This window comes from Rhea americana, unplaced genomic scaffold (assembly GCF_003343005.1).
Source record: "Rhea americana isolate MKP2758 unplaced genomic scaffold, rheAme1 scaffold_37, whole genome shotgun sequence".
NCBI classification, from domain to species: Eukaryota; Metazoa; Chordata; class Aves; order Rheiformes; family Rheidae; genus Rhea; species Rhea americana.
Genome location: NW_028186501.1, coordinates 3,523,406 through 3,537,086, shown reverse-complemented (window position 1 = coordinate 3,537,086; position 13,681 = coordinate 3,523,406). Strand labels below are relative to the sequence as shown.

The 13,681-nt window shown below is 60.0% G+C and overlaps 1 protein-coding gene and 1 long non-coding RNA gene across 5 annotated transcripts in view; one reads left to right on the top strand and one right to left on the bottom strand.

The window, feature by feature from the left end:
- Positions 1 to 12,862, bottom strand: part of JADE2 (jade family PHD finger 2) — a 51,153-nt gene extending 38,291 nt beyond the window's left edge. For 2 of the 4 annotated variants that reach the window (XR_014896790.1, XM_085312795.1), the window contains exons 1-3: positions 10,541 to 11,093; positions 9,881 to 9,938; positions 8,524 to 8,609 (exon numbers count right to left, since the gene is read on the bottom strand). Coding sequence is in view for 3 of the 4 variants with exons in the window: in XM_085312795.1 (XP_085168921.1) it covers positions 8,524 to 8,609; positions 9,881 to 9,938; positions 10,541 to 10,773 (377 nt within the window). In the remaining variant the exon portion in view is untranslated. Of the gene's footprint in view, positions 1 to 2,531; positions 2,690 to 8,523; positions 8,610 to 9,880; positions 9,939 to 10,540; positions 11,094 to 12,838 lie in introns of those variants that run through there. The other 2 variants (XM_085312797.1, XM_085312796.1) reach the window with 2 other exon arrangements.
- On the top strand, positions 8,634 to 11,602 carry LOC146591514 (uncharacterized). The gene is made up of 2 exons (XR_014896791.1): positions 8,634 to 9,821; positions 10,955 to 11,602. It is a non-coding gene; the product is annotated as an uncharacterized LOC146591514 (long non-coding RNA).
- Positions 12,863 to 13,681: the final 819 nt, after the last annotated feature.

Genomic DNA, 13,681 nt, shown 5'->3' with positions numbered 1-13,681 from the left:
GCTTGTCCTCACCCAGCTCTCGGCCAAAAGCTCTGTGCCTCAGTTTAGACACTGGTGAATTGGCTGCGTGGGTGAGCGGCTCACACAGGGGCTGCAAGGCTGCCTTGTCCTTCCATGAAGCCTGTGGAGATCCTCTAGTGATGAGCTCCAGCAGAAACACGCCGTACTGTCATCACTACCTGCATCTCATGGAGTAGATGTTGAGACGTCTCAACAAAGCGTGACCACCCATCACGCCAGGTCCCATCAGAGGGGAAACTCACTTAGCTGCTCATTTCCCCCCTCCCCGTCCCATTCARCTTCCAAGGGCTCATACATCCACGCTGGAGCCCCTCACACCGCAGCAATGCGGAGCCTGCAGAGGGAAGAGCRGATCCCCTGCACCGCCCGACAGCCCGGGTGGCGCCGATGGCACCCGGRTGCCCGGTGGAGCCCAGCGTGGACACCAAGCCAGGTGCCACCGAGCCAAGAGACGCTCCTCTGCCCCCGCGCTGCCTACGCAACGGCACTGCAATCCGCGCTAACCTGCGAGGCACCCGCGACGTTAAGGCGGCTCTCGGCTAAGCCGTTCCCAGGCGGCTGCTTTCTGGGRAAAGCGTTCCTTAAAATAAAGCTCTTCCCTTCTGCCTCACCCACAGCTTCGACATTTTAGAGCTCCAGAAAATAAAGCGTTTCAAAATCTCATTTTCAGCTTTGCACCCGCACAACCCAGAGGCAACACGCAAGCAGGAAGAGCTCGTTTCCAAGAGCCCGGCCGCAGCATGAGACGAGCAGCAGCGAACGCCGAGCGCTGACATACCTTCAGGAGGGAGAGACTCCTTCCCGGAGCGGGAAGGGACTCGCACGCCCGCCCGCTGCCGGAGCCGCCCGCTGCTTCACCCCCCCGATTCCCCAGCCCCGCACCCCCGCGGGCCCAGCGGCACAGACCTATGTGTATTTCCCCGGCACCGTTCGCCTCGCTCGCCGGCTTCCAGGTGGCCGGGCGGTTTCTCCCTCCTTGCCTCCCTCTAGGAATTTCGCACAGGAAGAGCTGCCAGGAGGGAGGACGTTAGCGCGACCGACCGAACGGGGCGTCCGGCTGCCCAAAACCTTGGGGCTGCCGTGCTCCCGCACGCCGCAGCGCGACGCCTCCGCGACACGGCGGGTGCATTRTTTATCCATCCRTCCATCCATCYATATACATATATACACACTCATATAAACATATATACGTACGTACAGACCCACACATGTACATACGCACACACACAGAGCCCTCCGCGACGTTCCTGCCGGGGGACCTGCCCGCCGGGGTTAAAGCATTTCAGTGCTTTAATGGGGGCACATTGAAGCAAGGAAAGCGGGGGCCAGGCAAATCAAGCCGCGGGGCGAATGAAGCCCTGCAAGGCTGCTCTCCTCGGGCACGCCGAGCCCGACGGCGGCGCAGGCTGCAGGCGGATCTCCCAGCCGGCGGCTGCGGTCGTCACCCAGCAAAATGAGGTTTTGCTGCACGCGGGAAGAGGCCGCTCGGGGACCAAGCCCCRAGGCGCCGAGGCTCCCGTCTCCTCRMGGTGGCTCGGGACGCCCAGCGCACGGGGAACGCGCGAGGGAAACGACGTCTATCCGGGTGCAGAACAAAACCCGCGACTTTCGGCCACGCCGGAGCCGGCAGAGCGGCTCGGAGGGYGGCGGAGCTGCGCAGCGGGCGCCCTGGGGACGCAGAGTTTTACGTGCGAACACCACATGCACGCTATTCTTTAGCAAAAAAAAAAAAACAAAAAAAACAAACAAAAAAAAACTGCCCCAAAAAATCAACGCAAAACCAAAAATCCCACCTGTGTTAAAAAAAACAACAAGAAAGACCTTATGACTTGGGTTCTGCTCAGCAAAGAAAAACTGGTTAAGAATAGGCAGATGGGAGGTATGAAGGTGTTCATGATGCTCACTAAGGGCAGAGGGCTGCCAGAAACGGGCTTCGGTGAAATGAGGAAACTGGGAAGATCGTGAAGCAACAGCAGGAACAGCAACTTTCAGCTAAGGTAATGAGTATTTTACTATTACAAAAACGCGAGAAGGAATCGCACAAGCAGTGGGAACTAGGTCAAATTACTAAGGACGCGTATGAGCAAAAARCCGGGGAAGGAGCCGATCCCTCGGGCAAAGGAAAGCAAGTAACACGTGACGGCGAGAAAGCCGAAGMGCTTAACCGGCTATTTGAAACCACGGTTCCCCGTTTTGAAATAGCCGATGAGACGCCGGGCTGCACCAACAGGCTCTCGCCCCGCTTACCACGAAGCAGCAGCTCCAGCGCAGCCCTGCCAGACGGACGCGCGTCCCTCAGGAGCCAGGTGCTCCCAGGCTGTTTTCCCTAATCCTCCCTCCGGTTTTATCTTCTCAGAATTCCCCAGCCGCGAGCGAGCGAGGACGCGGTTACTGCGGACGCTCCTCAAAACGCCGGGCAGAAAAAGCAACGGCGAGTAGCCGAGCAGCCCGCGCGCGGGCGGGAGGGACCGGCACGCTCCCGCGGAGCCGGGCAGGAGCAGCTCGCTTACCGAACCACGGGCTCCGGGATCGCCTCGGYGCTCGCCGGCACCTGCACTCCTTTCTCCCACTCCTGCCTCCAGGGATCCGCGAGAACGTAGTACTCATCCGGGCTCAGCTGGAACGAGTCGGGGATCTTCATGGCCGTGATCAGATCAGTGCGGAAGACCTACGGGGCGGGGGGGAAATACAAGCAAGGAGCAGGCTTAAAAGGCTTGGCAGAAGTGCAAGGCAGCACAAGCGCTTCCCGGCAAGGCAGCGCTCCTGTTTCCAGCTTGCTCCCAAGGAACCAGACATCCCAGGCAGGATAAAGGGACCCAGACGTAGCAATGGGGGGAAAAAAGAAAAWAAAAACGGGGAGGCACCAGACCCTCTCGCTCCCGCCGCAACGAGCCCGTAAGACCCCGGAGCCCCTCCGGTGCCCGCGGGAGCGATCGCTCCGAGGTCCCGGACGGCAGGAGCTGGGCACCAGGGTGAGACACGGACTGGAAGTTAGTACTAAATGAACTAAATGACATGCTCTTTTCTCTCAGCGGCTTCACGGTCCTAACACAGCCACATCGCCACCCGGCAGAGAGCAGCGCCGCCCTCCCGCGGCCCCTGCCCCGRGGGAGCCGCGTCTGCACCCGCGCAGGAAGAGCAGAACGGACCCCGCGATCGCTCCAGCGGAGCCGCCCAGGAGCAGCCCGGGGCGAACGTCAGGAGCGCCCGCGACCGAGGCGCGCGGCGCGACGCCCGGGACGCTGCGGTGAGCTCTCCAGCCACCCGCTGTGCCGGCGGAGACACAGGGCAACTGCTAAATTACAACGCCATTCTGCATTTTGTTTTTCTGTTTTGTTCCTAAGGGGAAAGACGGTGTTYAGAGCTTTGGGAAAAAAACAGCTTGTTTAGTGAACAGGAAAGCATCGGACTCCAGGGCGATACAGACGCCCGCTTACGCGTCCGGAGCCTGCAGCCGACCCCGCGGAGGTTTTTACGGACCCCCCCTGCTCTGCCAGCCCCTCAGACAGGGGCTTTGCTCATTCTCCATTTCACTTCTGGCTCTGCAGAGTCTTCCCTGAATGCACTATAATGAAAAAATCATTCCAAAAAAATCCATCACAGTAAATAAGGTTTTCCTTCCAGCGGATTGCCTGACAGCAATGACTCGAGCAATCCTGTCACTTGCAGACTAAAAATAAATTGTAAATGAAAATGGATGACTTCTCCTCTCCACCATCTGCTATTAGCTGAAGTAATACCGTGCAGCGCCAGCACGAGCGCTTGGACACGGCGCGGCTCCGAGCAGCGTCTCAGCCGCCTCTGCGCCCTTCCGCGGGCTCCCAGGGACCAGGCGTTTGCCTCGGATGCTCTTCACTCCGCTCGCGGGGTCCATTCCCGAAACGAGCACTGGCTGTGTGAGAGCTGCAACAAGCGACACGATCTGGTTTTACGCTTTCAATACAAAACTAAAGCGCTGCGGCGAGCATTTCGGAAACCAAACCAGCTAACGTGGAGGAAACTAGACATTCAGCTACGACCACTGAGACCAGTATTTAGGTCAGCTCATTTAATCCTCARAGTCTCAGCTGATAACCCAATTAGAGTTAAATACAAATACATAAACAACCTTTTCTATGGTGGGACCTCTTTGGAGAATACTAGTACCTTCTTCCTGGTGCACCTCTTTGGAGACACCTCTATAAAGCTAATTTGAGTTGCCGAGACACAGCCTYAATCTTTCAAGAAACATAAAAACTAGCCTATATATTGCATCAAAAATTAGGCTCAGTTGAAGAAAAATCAAGTTCCTTTAAGTCCCTGTGTGCTATAAACTCACCGTTACAAAAGCCACAGTAACATTTTACTACTTTGCCAGTGTGGGAAATTCAAAAAAAAAAAGAAAAAAGATTAAGATAAATGCTAATTAAACATGAGAGGGAATATGTGAGATGTCACAGTGCTTCCAGCGCTCCCAGTCCCAACACCCGGCCCCGAGAGACAACCCCGTGACCCAGCTGCGGCTCACTCCCGCGGCGCGGTGCACGAACGCGCCCGCGGCCGATCCGCAGCGGGACGCCTTTCCCGCTACCCCCTTCCAGGGCCTTTTTTTTTATTATTTTTTTCCCCCTCCCGGGAGCGCGATGCAAACGCGACGAGCCCCAGGCTCGGCCCAGCCCCAGGCTCGGCCCCGCCGGTGCCGGTGCGCCCGGGCCAGCGGCGGCACGAGCCGACTCTGGACGAGCAGCAGCCGCTCTCCAGCTCGCACCGCTACGGAAGCGCCGTCTTAAATCCGAAGCCAAGCAAGCCCGACCGCACGCGCTCCCCCGACGACTGCAACGTCGCCTCCTCCAAAGGGCGGCGAAGGCTCCTTTCCTCATTAGGGCTCAGGATTAACCCCCGAGCGGAGCGCTTCGGAAAGCCGCGGGGATCGCGAAGGAGAGCAGATCCGCTGCCTGGAAACCTACCGACAGCTAATRCGCCCAAATTGTAATCCAAAGGTCGTCGTTTTGTTTTGAATTGTCTGGGATTAGGGTTGGGGAAAGACTCAATTATTCTCCTTGAACTCTTCTGAATTATTTATGAAAGCCAAATGGAGGGTAAATTGGGCGCTGATGAACTGAGGACCCTGCGGCTGCGAGAAAGTTGCGCACCAGAAAACAAGCAATTTGCCCTCAAAAGGACTGTTTACTATTTCCTCCCTTCTGCAGGATCTGACAAATTGTCTTTAAGGCCCCGCTGCTTAGCAACCTCCTCGCTGCTAACTTGAATTAAGGGAACGCTGCTAACTTGAATTAAGGGAACGGGGAAGGGAAGGGGAAGGACGGGGCAAGGCGAGGGCGGAGGAGAGGCGCAGCCCCGCGCGCCCCGCCGGAGACGCAGGCGAAAGCATCCGTGCCCGGGTGAGAAGCTCCTTCCTCCCCGCCGCGCTCCTCGCTCCGCCGCAGCCCAGAGCAAGCGGGTTTAACGCCACGGGGCGGTCAAAGTTTTCCCCCCAAGTTTTAGCAGAAACAAGCCCCTCCGACGCTGCCGCACGCTGCAAAGCGCCGCAACGAGACCTAGGAGGAATTCGGCCCGCTGAAAAAAAAAATCCCTTCTCCCGCCCACCGGTCCGCTGTCCCTCCGCCCCGAACGCCGAACGCTGSAGTTGCAATGAGCAGCACGGTTTAAAACAGGAATAAGCAGCATTTTCACCCCGCGCTTCCGAGCGCTGGAGAGACGTCGGTGTTAACCTGCTATCGCCCCGCTGGAGAGGGCCCTGCAGCCCCACCTCGCAGCGGAGGGGTCTGCCTCTCCCCGCGCGGCCCGGGCGGTCTCCCTCGGCCGAGGGGYCGCTCACAAGGCCCCTGCCGCAGCGGGGCAGCCCGGCGGCTGAACGCACCCTGCATTGCACCGCTACGCACCTACGGGACCGAGGAAACCAGAAAGAGCTAATGCAGTAATGATTATTTTTTTAAAGGGGAAACAATATAAAAACGCAGGTGGTTGTTAAAAGCAACGGGGCGGGGGGGGCGTCATGGGGAGCATCGCCTCTCGCCCGCTTCTCCCCCTCCCCGGGCCCTGGGCAGCTGCTCCGCGTCGGAGAAACGGGATCCCGGCTTTGGCGGCCGCAGTCGGACCGGCGCGGCCGGCGCCGCATCCCGGCCGGCCCCAGGGCACCATCGCACCCGGGGCGGCCGGCGCCTTTGCGAAGGATGTGCCCAAGCAAGGGCGCTGCGGAGCGAGGACCCGGTGCCGGGGACACGCCGGAGGAGAGCCCGGGCAGAGCCCTGCCACACGCACTGATAAATATAATCGCGCTCCCTGGCAGCGAGCAGCCTCCAGCGCGGGTGTTTACAAACAGCTCAGTACTTTTCCATGCTAAGAAGCTTGTTTTTCCAGATGCCTTGTGTTGGGTGGCTTTTAAYGCGTATAGTTAATCCCTTCTCGCAGTCCTTCATAATAAACATCACCCCCTGACCTAGCTAATAACTACGTAACACTCGTGCTTTTGAATTTTTATCTCCCGCTCAGGTTGTCCCTGGGCACGCAGAGGGTGGCACAGGCTCCAGCCTGCTCGCCGAGAAACGGGGGCACGGCTCCGAGAGGGGCTCCCAGCCCCCAGCCCGCTCCCACAAATCACTGCAAATCACTGCTGCCCCCAGCCTGCCCCTGCAAATCATCCCCCCCCAGCCCAYCCTGCAGGAGCAGCTCCCCTCGAACATCGCGGTGCGCTGGCACTGCCCACGTCCGCGTCGCAGCCCGGAGCTGGCAGAGCACGGCAGCGGCAGGGCCAGCTCTTCACAAAGACACGCGAGCCATCTGTAAGCCCTGCGACTGGGTTCTGCTTGAAAAGGCTCTCCTGCCTCCTCAGACTGCCCTGGCGCAGACTGCCCGCGGGGTTTTCAACGCCTAATAATAGCTTYATCGCACTCTCTGTGCTACCGTCCCATAGTTTCCATTCTCTGAAAGACTCCCCCACACTGRCGGTGACACTGAATACCTTTTTCTTCATTATTTCCTGTGAAGTAACTTCATGTGAAGCATTTCACTATTTCACACGAAGGAAGTTTGACAGCGTGCATGTTTTATCTTTTAAACTTCTAAGTCCTTGCTACGGCAGCCTGTGCCTGAAACCCRTCAGTGCTCCTGCGAGAAATACCCCAGGATTTCCCAACCTCTGCAGTGTTCCCCAAATGAAGGATCCTGAGCCCAGCCTCAGAAGTGGATCCAGAGAGTGGGACAGAAGTGCCAAAAGGTGCTTACAAGTAAGAGCAGAAACAGGGTCGGCTGTGGAAGAGTTTGGGAGATGCTCTCCAAGAGGAAATTCCTCAATCAGCATCGACCCGAGAGGCCTCCACAGCACTGCTCTGCCCTGCTGCCCGTGCCAGACCGGCCGTCCAGCCCCTAGGGACGGCCAGCGCCCGCCGCTCTGCTCTCGGGGCTTCACTCGGAGCCAGACCCAGCCAGGCTCAGAGCGCCAGCAGGAGCAGAGAAGACGCAGGACCAAGGGGGTAAACCCGGGAGCTGCACCGCTCGCGCTTATCAAGTTCTCCCTGCACTTTGCAAAGACGGTTTGCGAGCTTGAGCRCCCTGGCCAAACGCCAGCATGAGTAATTACACGCTGCCTCCAAAATTCCCCCGTACTTTCAACTCAGATACACCGCTCTTGTTCACTTTCTGTTTCAGGTCTTGGGTGGCCCGAACACAGTTGCTAAGCTGTGCAGTGCTCAGCTTTTGCTCCACTTTTTTTTTGCTCCGGAGCCATGCGCCCCTGAGAACCGCCTACTGCGCGTAACGGAGGGATGAGCACGGCCTTAGAGGACCCCAGTCTGCACGGCACCAAGCTCTGGGTCTCCTACCAAGCTCTGGCTCTCCTACGAGCTGTTGAAGAGCAGCAACACCGGGATCCGGGTCTGAACCTCCCCCACAAAGTCCARAAGCATTTTTGCTCCGACTTATATCCAGCAGCTTAATGAGGGAGCGTGCGTGCCGGTGCTGGAGGCACGCGTGCGGCCGGCCTGGCGCCTCGAGAGACGCGGCCGGCCGCGGTGGTGGTGCCCGGGGAGGAGCCCCTGCCAGGAGACCCCCATCCTCCCCGTCCTGCAGGGCGGATTCAGCTCCCAGATTACTCATTTCAGGAGAAACTCATATAGCCAAAAAAAATTACATTATCAGCCCTAATACGCAACTTTCCGACAACACCGTCAGCAGCCAGTGACATCTGTATCTCCGGTTCTTCCTTATCTGGAGCGTTTCCAAGCACTCTGGCCGCTAAGAACAGCGTTTCAGCTTTTCTCTTCACCCACAGCACAAGCAGCTCTGACTTTTTAGGTCCATGTCCACCGCCGGCGCTTCGGATGTATCCGTGCAAATCCGTCACGACGGTAAGAACCAAGCGCAGCTCGAACTCAGGCGCTGACCACAGGAAAACCTCAAAACCTCTGCGCAGCCTGACGCAGACCGGGGCGGTCGCAGGGGGCTGCGTGCTCCCCGGGCCACGCTCGCAGGGGATCCCCAGCCCACGCGAGGAGAGCCACGTACCTCAGAGGGCTTCTTCTCCTTCTGCCTCGACCAGTTGGATTTGGTATTCGGGATTTTGGAGCATCTCGACGCGGACGTGGTGTGACCTGCAGCGAGGCAAGAGAGGAGAATTATCCACGGAAGCGGCTGAGTTTCGTCGGCGCCTCCGTCACCAGCTGCAGCCTCCCGCCGGCCCCGCGTCGGCGCGGAGGGGACAAGACCTGCCCCGGCCCCTTCCCTGCGCGCATCCCAGGGCCCTCCGCACGAACCAGAGACGACGCCTCTCAGAGGCTCCCAAAACCCAAAAAAACCTTGTCCACCGCAGAGATCTGAAGGGAGAAAAGCAAAGTCCGGAACAAGAGGGGCCTGGCGAGGGCTGAGCCAGGGCTTAGCACCCCTGGGAGCAGGCAGCTGTCGGCATCAGGAATTAGGGCTCGATTTCCTAGCGCGGAAACGCGCCTCTGCCGGCTCCGCAGGAGAGCGTTTCTCAAGAGCTTAGCTATCGCCTGCGGCAGAAATATCAAAGTCCAAGAGAGATAAGGCCACGCTGTTTAATACCCTATTAAAAACGCCTTAACCCCCAAAGGCACGGGAGCCAGCAAGGGCTGCCCGGCCGAGCAAGCCGCCGGGGGATTAGGGAAGGGGACGCTCGGAGCGCAGCCGCCGCGGCTCGCGGGCAGCCGGTGCCGCCGGCAGAGCCCGCTCGGAGCTTTGCATCCGCGGCGGCCGTGCAAACTCCGCTCCCGCTGCCTAAGGTTACTTCTGCGGCTGGGGGAACAGCGGCCAAGCCCGGCGAGATCCGCCTTTCCCAAACCCCCCGTAATCTCCCCGCCATCCTGCTAGGAAAAGGCCTGGCTGTCTAGTGTCTTTGGCACAGCCCCTCTCGCTCCTGCCTGGCTGGCTAGGYAGACCCTGCGAAGCGTGGAGAGCAAATCCGCAGCGAGGCGCGGGCCAAGCGACTGCGGCGCTCGTAAGAAACCAAGAGCAACTGGTAGGAAAGTACGGAGAGCAGACACGGGGTTACACGCGTGTCCCTGGGGCATGGAGGAGCTAACGCGCTGCGGTGCTGCCGCGGCGGGCGAAACCCTGAAACGAGTGGGAGAGGAAAGCGCTCTATTTATAGCCCAAATCCAGCGCGTTTGCACGTGTTTATCGCTGAGCACATGTCCCTGCGCGCTGCCGGCGGAGGGAGGAGCACCTTCGAAAGCGAGCGCGCGCTGAAGAGCTTTTCCGGAGGCCCAACCATCCCCTTTTCCCGTGTCGCCGCTCAGCTCCCTGGAAGGAAGCACCCGACGGGGCCGGCTCTGCCCRGACGCCAGGTAAACCTCCCCTTCCGCGCGGGGCCAGCTCGCCCGAAGCCTCGGATTAAAGCTCTTACTGTCGGTGGTGTCCGAGTTATCACTGCTGATCGAGTACTTCCGTCGTTTTTCTTCCATCTGCAACAACAGGAATCGCACATCACGCCGGCGCCCGGGCAGCCCGTCCCCGCGCCGAGCCCCCGGCACCCCCGCAGAGCCGCGTCCCCCCGCCGCGCCGGCCAGCGCTCACCCTCCCGGCGCCGCGCCGCCCCGCGGGCTCTGAAAGCGGGCGAGAGCAATCCTCGGGGGGCCCCCGCGGCGCTCTCGGGGGCCCCCGGCTCCCCGCAGAAGCGGCCGCAGGGCACGCCGCGAGCAGCCGGGCGAGCGGAAAGCGCGCCGGCGCGCACGCGTGCGCGGGGAAGTCCGGGCTCCTGCGCCGGGGCCGGCGGGACCACCGCGCRCAACCCCGCCGGCGTTTCGCCCTCTGAGTCAGCCCCCCGCCGCGGCCAGCGCGGCGCCTCTGCCTCGTTTCTATTTTAAGAAGTTTTTAACTTCTGAAGACCCCGGGTTCCCRGGGCTGAAAAGGCAACTGACGGTCAGCGCGGCCACGCGCAGCTCCGCGAAGGGCCTGGAGGGCTCTGCATCGAAAGCACGAGGGCTGAACAACGACCTCAAGCCCCCGGGACACCCTCCCAATGCTTCCCGAGACGTTTTGCGAGGCTCTAAGGCGGCGTACGCACGGCCGCTTCCTCCGAGGAGCAGCGGGACGGGTCCCACACGCCGGGGCTGGCGAACGGGGAGCAGGCTGGAGCACGCCGGGAGCCGCGGCGGGAGCCCCGCGAGCACCTACGCGTACGAAACCTCGGCAATGCCCGTGTTTTACAACGTACCTGCTATGTTTTATCGCCCCATAATAYGGGATAATACTGCAAAGTACCATAAACATTTTAACTATCGGTGTTGGGGAAAGCATTGCTCTGTCAAAACATGATTAAAAATGTTCCTTGAGAATATGGCAAGATCGATACTTTCCTCCAGCGATTCGAGGGGAGACAGATGTTATTAAACCACAGCCTTGCTCCAAGTAGCCATTAGATATTGCTTGGGGGGAATGACACTGAAAACTGATTTAAATGCAGTTTACTTGTTTTTAGTGGAAATTCTACCTGCGCCTTTGAAACCGGCTCCTCYTGGTCTGAGGTGGCAAAGAGGCTGCGGACTATACTGATGGAACTGTGGACTTCCTATCACTGAGATTAAATAAACCRAACCAGGATGGGGAAGAATTGGAGCTGAAGCATGCACTGGCCATCGCCTCAGCTGAACGTGGTCCCCGTGTCCTGCGCCCAGCCTACCTCCACCCACCAGCAGACTTTCACAACACCAGCAGCTTCTAGCAACAGGAGCTTAGTCACACACTGCCCSGCAGGCAGCAGCGGTTCAAAGGGCAGGTGCAGCAGTGGCTCTGCTTAAGAAAACTGTTTTGCCACGGTTTGCCAGGGTCCATGAGAGCATCCTCCGGGCAAAATTATCGATTGCTCTGAATTAAATTCTGGCTTGAGCCAAGGGTGGGCACCTATGAACTCAGCATCACCCAAAGGCAATCACGGCCTGGGCGGAGGGTGACACGCGTCTTGCAGAAGCAGTTTGCTTCACCTACTACTCTGCAATTTTGAAGTCTCTACAAAACACTCTCTCCACTTCAGAATTAATCCTCTGTTTACAGTGAAAGCTAATTTCGSCTTTAACTGACCCAGTCCCCACACKGCGTCATTACTAAAGTCATAAACAAGTACCAAAAAGATTGTAATACTTTGAAAAGGTCACTCTTAGGTTAAACTTGCCCTAAAATCTAGCTTTCATGGAGCCAGAAACCAATAGAAAAGAAAGGTTTCTATGTATGCTTGCTTAAAAAATTMAAATAGAAACAGATGTGGGTTTCTTTTCTAAACAAATGCGCATCCCCCCCCCCCCACGAAGTGTCTGCAGCTCCAAGGCTAGCAGGGCCCTCTGCTAATGCCCCCAAACCCCAAAACACCGTGCGCCGCCGCCCGCCCAGCGCGGCCTTTGTCGGGGCTGAGCAGCGCAGATTAATGCTGAACAAATGACCGGGATGGCCCTGCCATCAGCCTATATAAATTTAAATCACCAGGAATGGACAGATTAGCTATGGGCTTGGCGGCGACGTTAAGCTCCTGCCCTGAGGCCACCGAGTCCTGCAGCTCAGCGAGGGGAGCCCAGGAGGGAGCTGGGTGCACCTGGGGCAGCCCAAAGCGCCTCATCCAGCCGCCAGCCAACGCTCCGGCATTCCCATGTGCCGGGAAACCCGCTTGCGCTCGCTGGAAACTCTTCAACACGCCACGTGCAAGAGGTTTGGGAGCTGCCGGGAGCACCCCGCGGGCAGGGCCCGCAGCGGCCCCCCGGGGAGCTCGGGGCAGCAGGAGCAGCCTGCGATCGCCGCTCCCCGCCCGCCGCCGCCGCAGAAACGCGCCAGCAGCGCCTGCTCCCCCGCCCGCGCCCGCGCCCCCGCTGCGGCGCAGGGCATCCCCGCGCCCGCGGCCGCCCGGCCTCTCCCGCCGCGGCGGGCGAGCACCAGCCGCTGAATTACGGGCTCTGTTTGCAGGCTGCAATGAGACTGCAGAAAACCACTTCCCTGTTTGCTCTTCCAGCGCAGAAATAGGAACGCAGAGAGGGAAGAGTGCCCCCAGCGGCACGCCGGGCCGGGGGCCGCCGGCGGCCCCGGGCACCTCGCGGGAGGGCCGTCCGGGCAGCGCCGCGGAGCCGGGCCGCAGGAGCCCTTCTGGAGCCAAGTGCTCCTGGAGGAGAGGCTTGGGAGGCAGCCGGAGCATCCCCCGCTGCAGCAACACGCCCAATTTCACAGCAGCGGAGCAAACTTTTCAGCTGGAGGATGCACGTCGACCAACCGCTCCGAGGACCGTGGGCCAAACCGGGCGCGCGGGTGCCCCGTGTCCCCCCCCGCCCCCGCCGCGTCCCCCGGGGGGGAGCCGCGCTSCTCCTCTCCCGACCTTCCTGCTAACCCGAGGCAGCGTCCGGCCGGAGAACCCGCACCCGGCTACGCAGGAGGCCTCTCCCGCCCCCCGCCGCGCCGGGGGCAGCGTCGCCGGGCAGGCGAGGAGCGAGCCCCTGCCCACCCCCCGGAGCCCGGCGGGGGCTGGCGCCAGCTCCGAAACACGACGGGAAGCCGAACGGAGCGGAGCGGCCTTGGGAAGGGCCATCCCGCCGCTCCTCCGCGGTAGCTCGGCTTGCTGTCTGGGTTCCTGGGGGCAAAATTTGATCTCATTTAAATTTAAAACAAAACAAGCCCCGGTTTACTTCCGGTGCTTTGCATCTTTCCAAATCTAGAAGGGGATTTTTTTTCCCCTTTATTACTCACGTTTCTGACTTTACTTTCCCTTTCTCACTTGTTTAGCTTTTACCSTCCGACTACCCGCTTTCTCTTTGGCAGGTCCGGACGCGTGTCGGGGGTAAGGAGGGAGCCGGGCCCTCCGGGACCCCGCCGCGCCGTCCCGCAGGGCCCCGAGCGGCCGCCGCGGCGCCCGGAGGCGGCAGCAGCCAGGGGTGCTCCCGCCTCGGCACCGCGCACCGGGGGCGACCCCCAAGATCGGCCCCCGGCGGCGGCGGAGGAGCAGCCACCCCCGACTTCGGGACCCCTTCGGGGCTCGCCACCTTCCCCTCCTTCGCGCCAAGCCTCGATTTTCAGGAATCAGCCTCGATTTTCCTAGGAAAAACAAATCTAACCTTTGGTTTAACCTTTCTACCAGCGATTTCTGCTTCCATCTCAAGCTTATTTTAACCTCGGTGGCCAATAAACGCTTAAAGGTCAAGCGCCGCTCGGGAGCGCCGGCTCCTCCGCCCGCCCG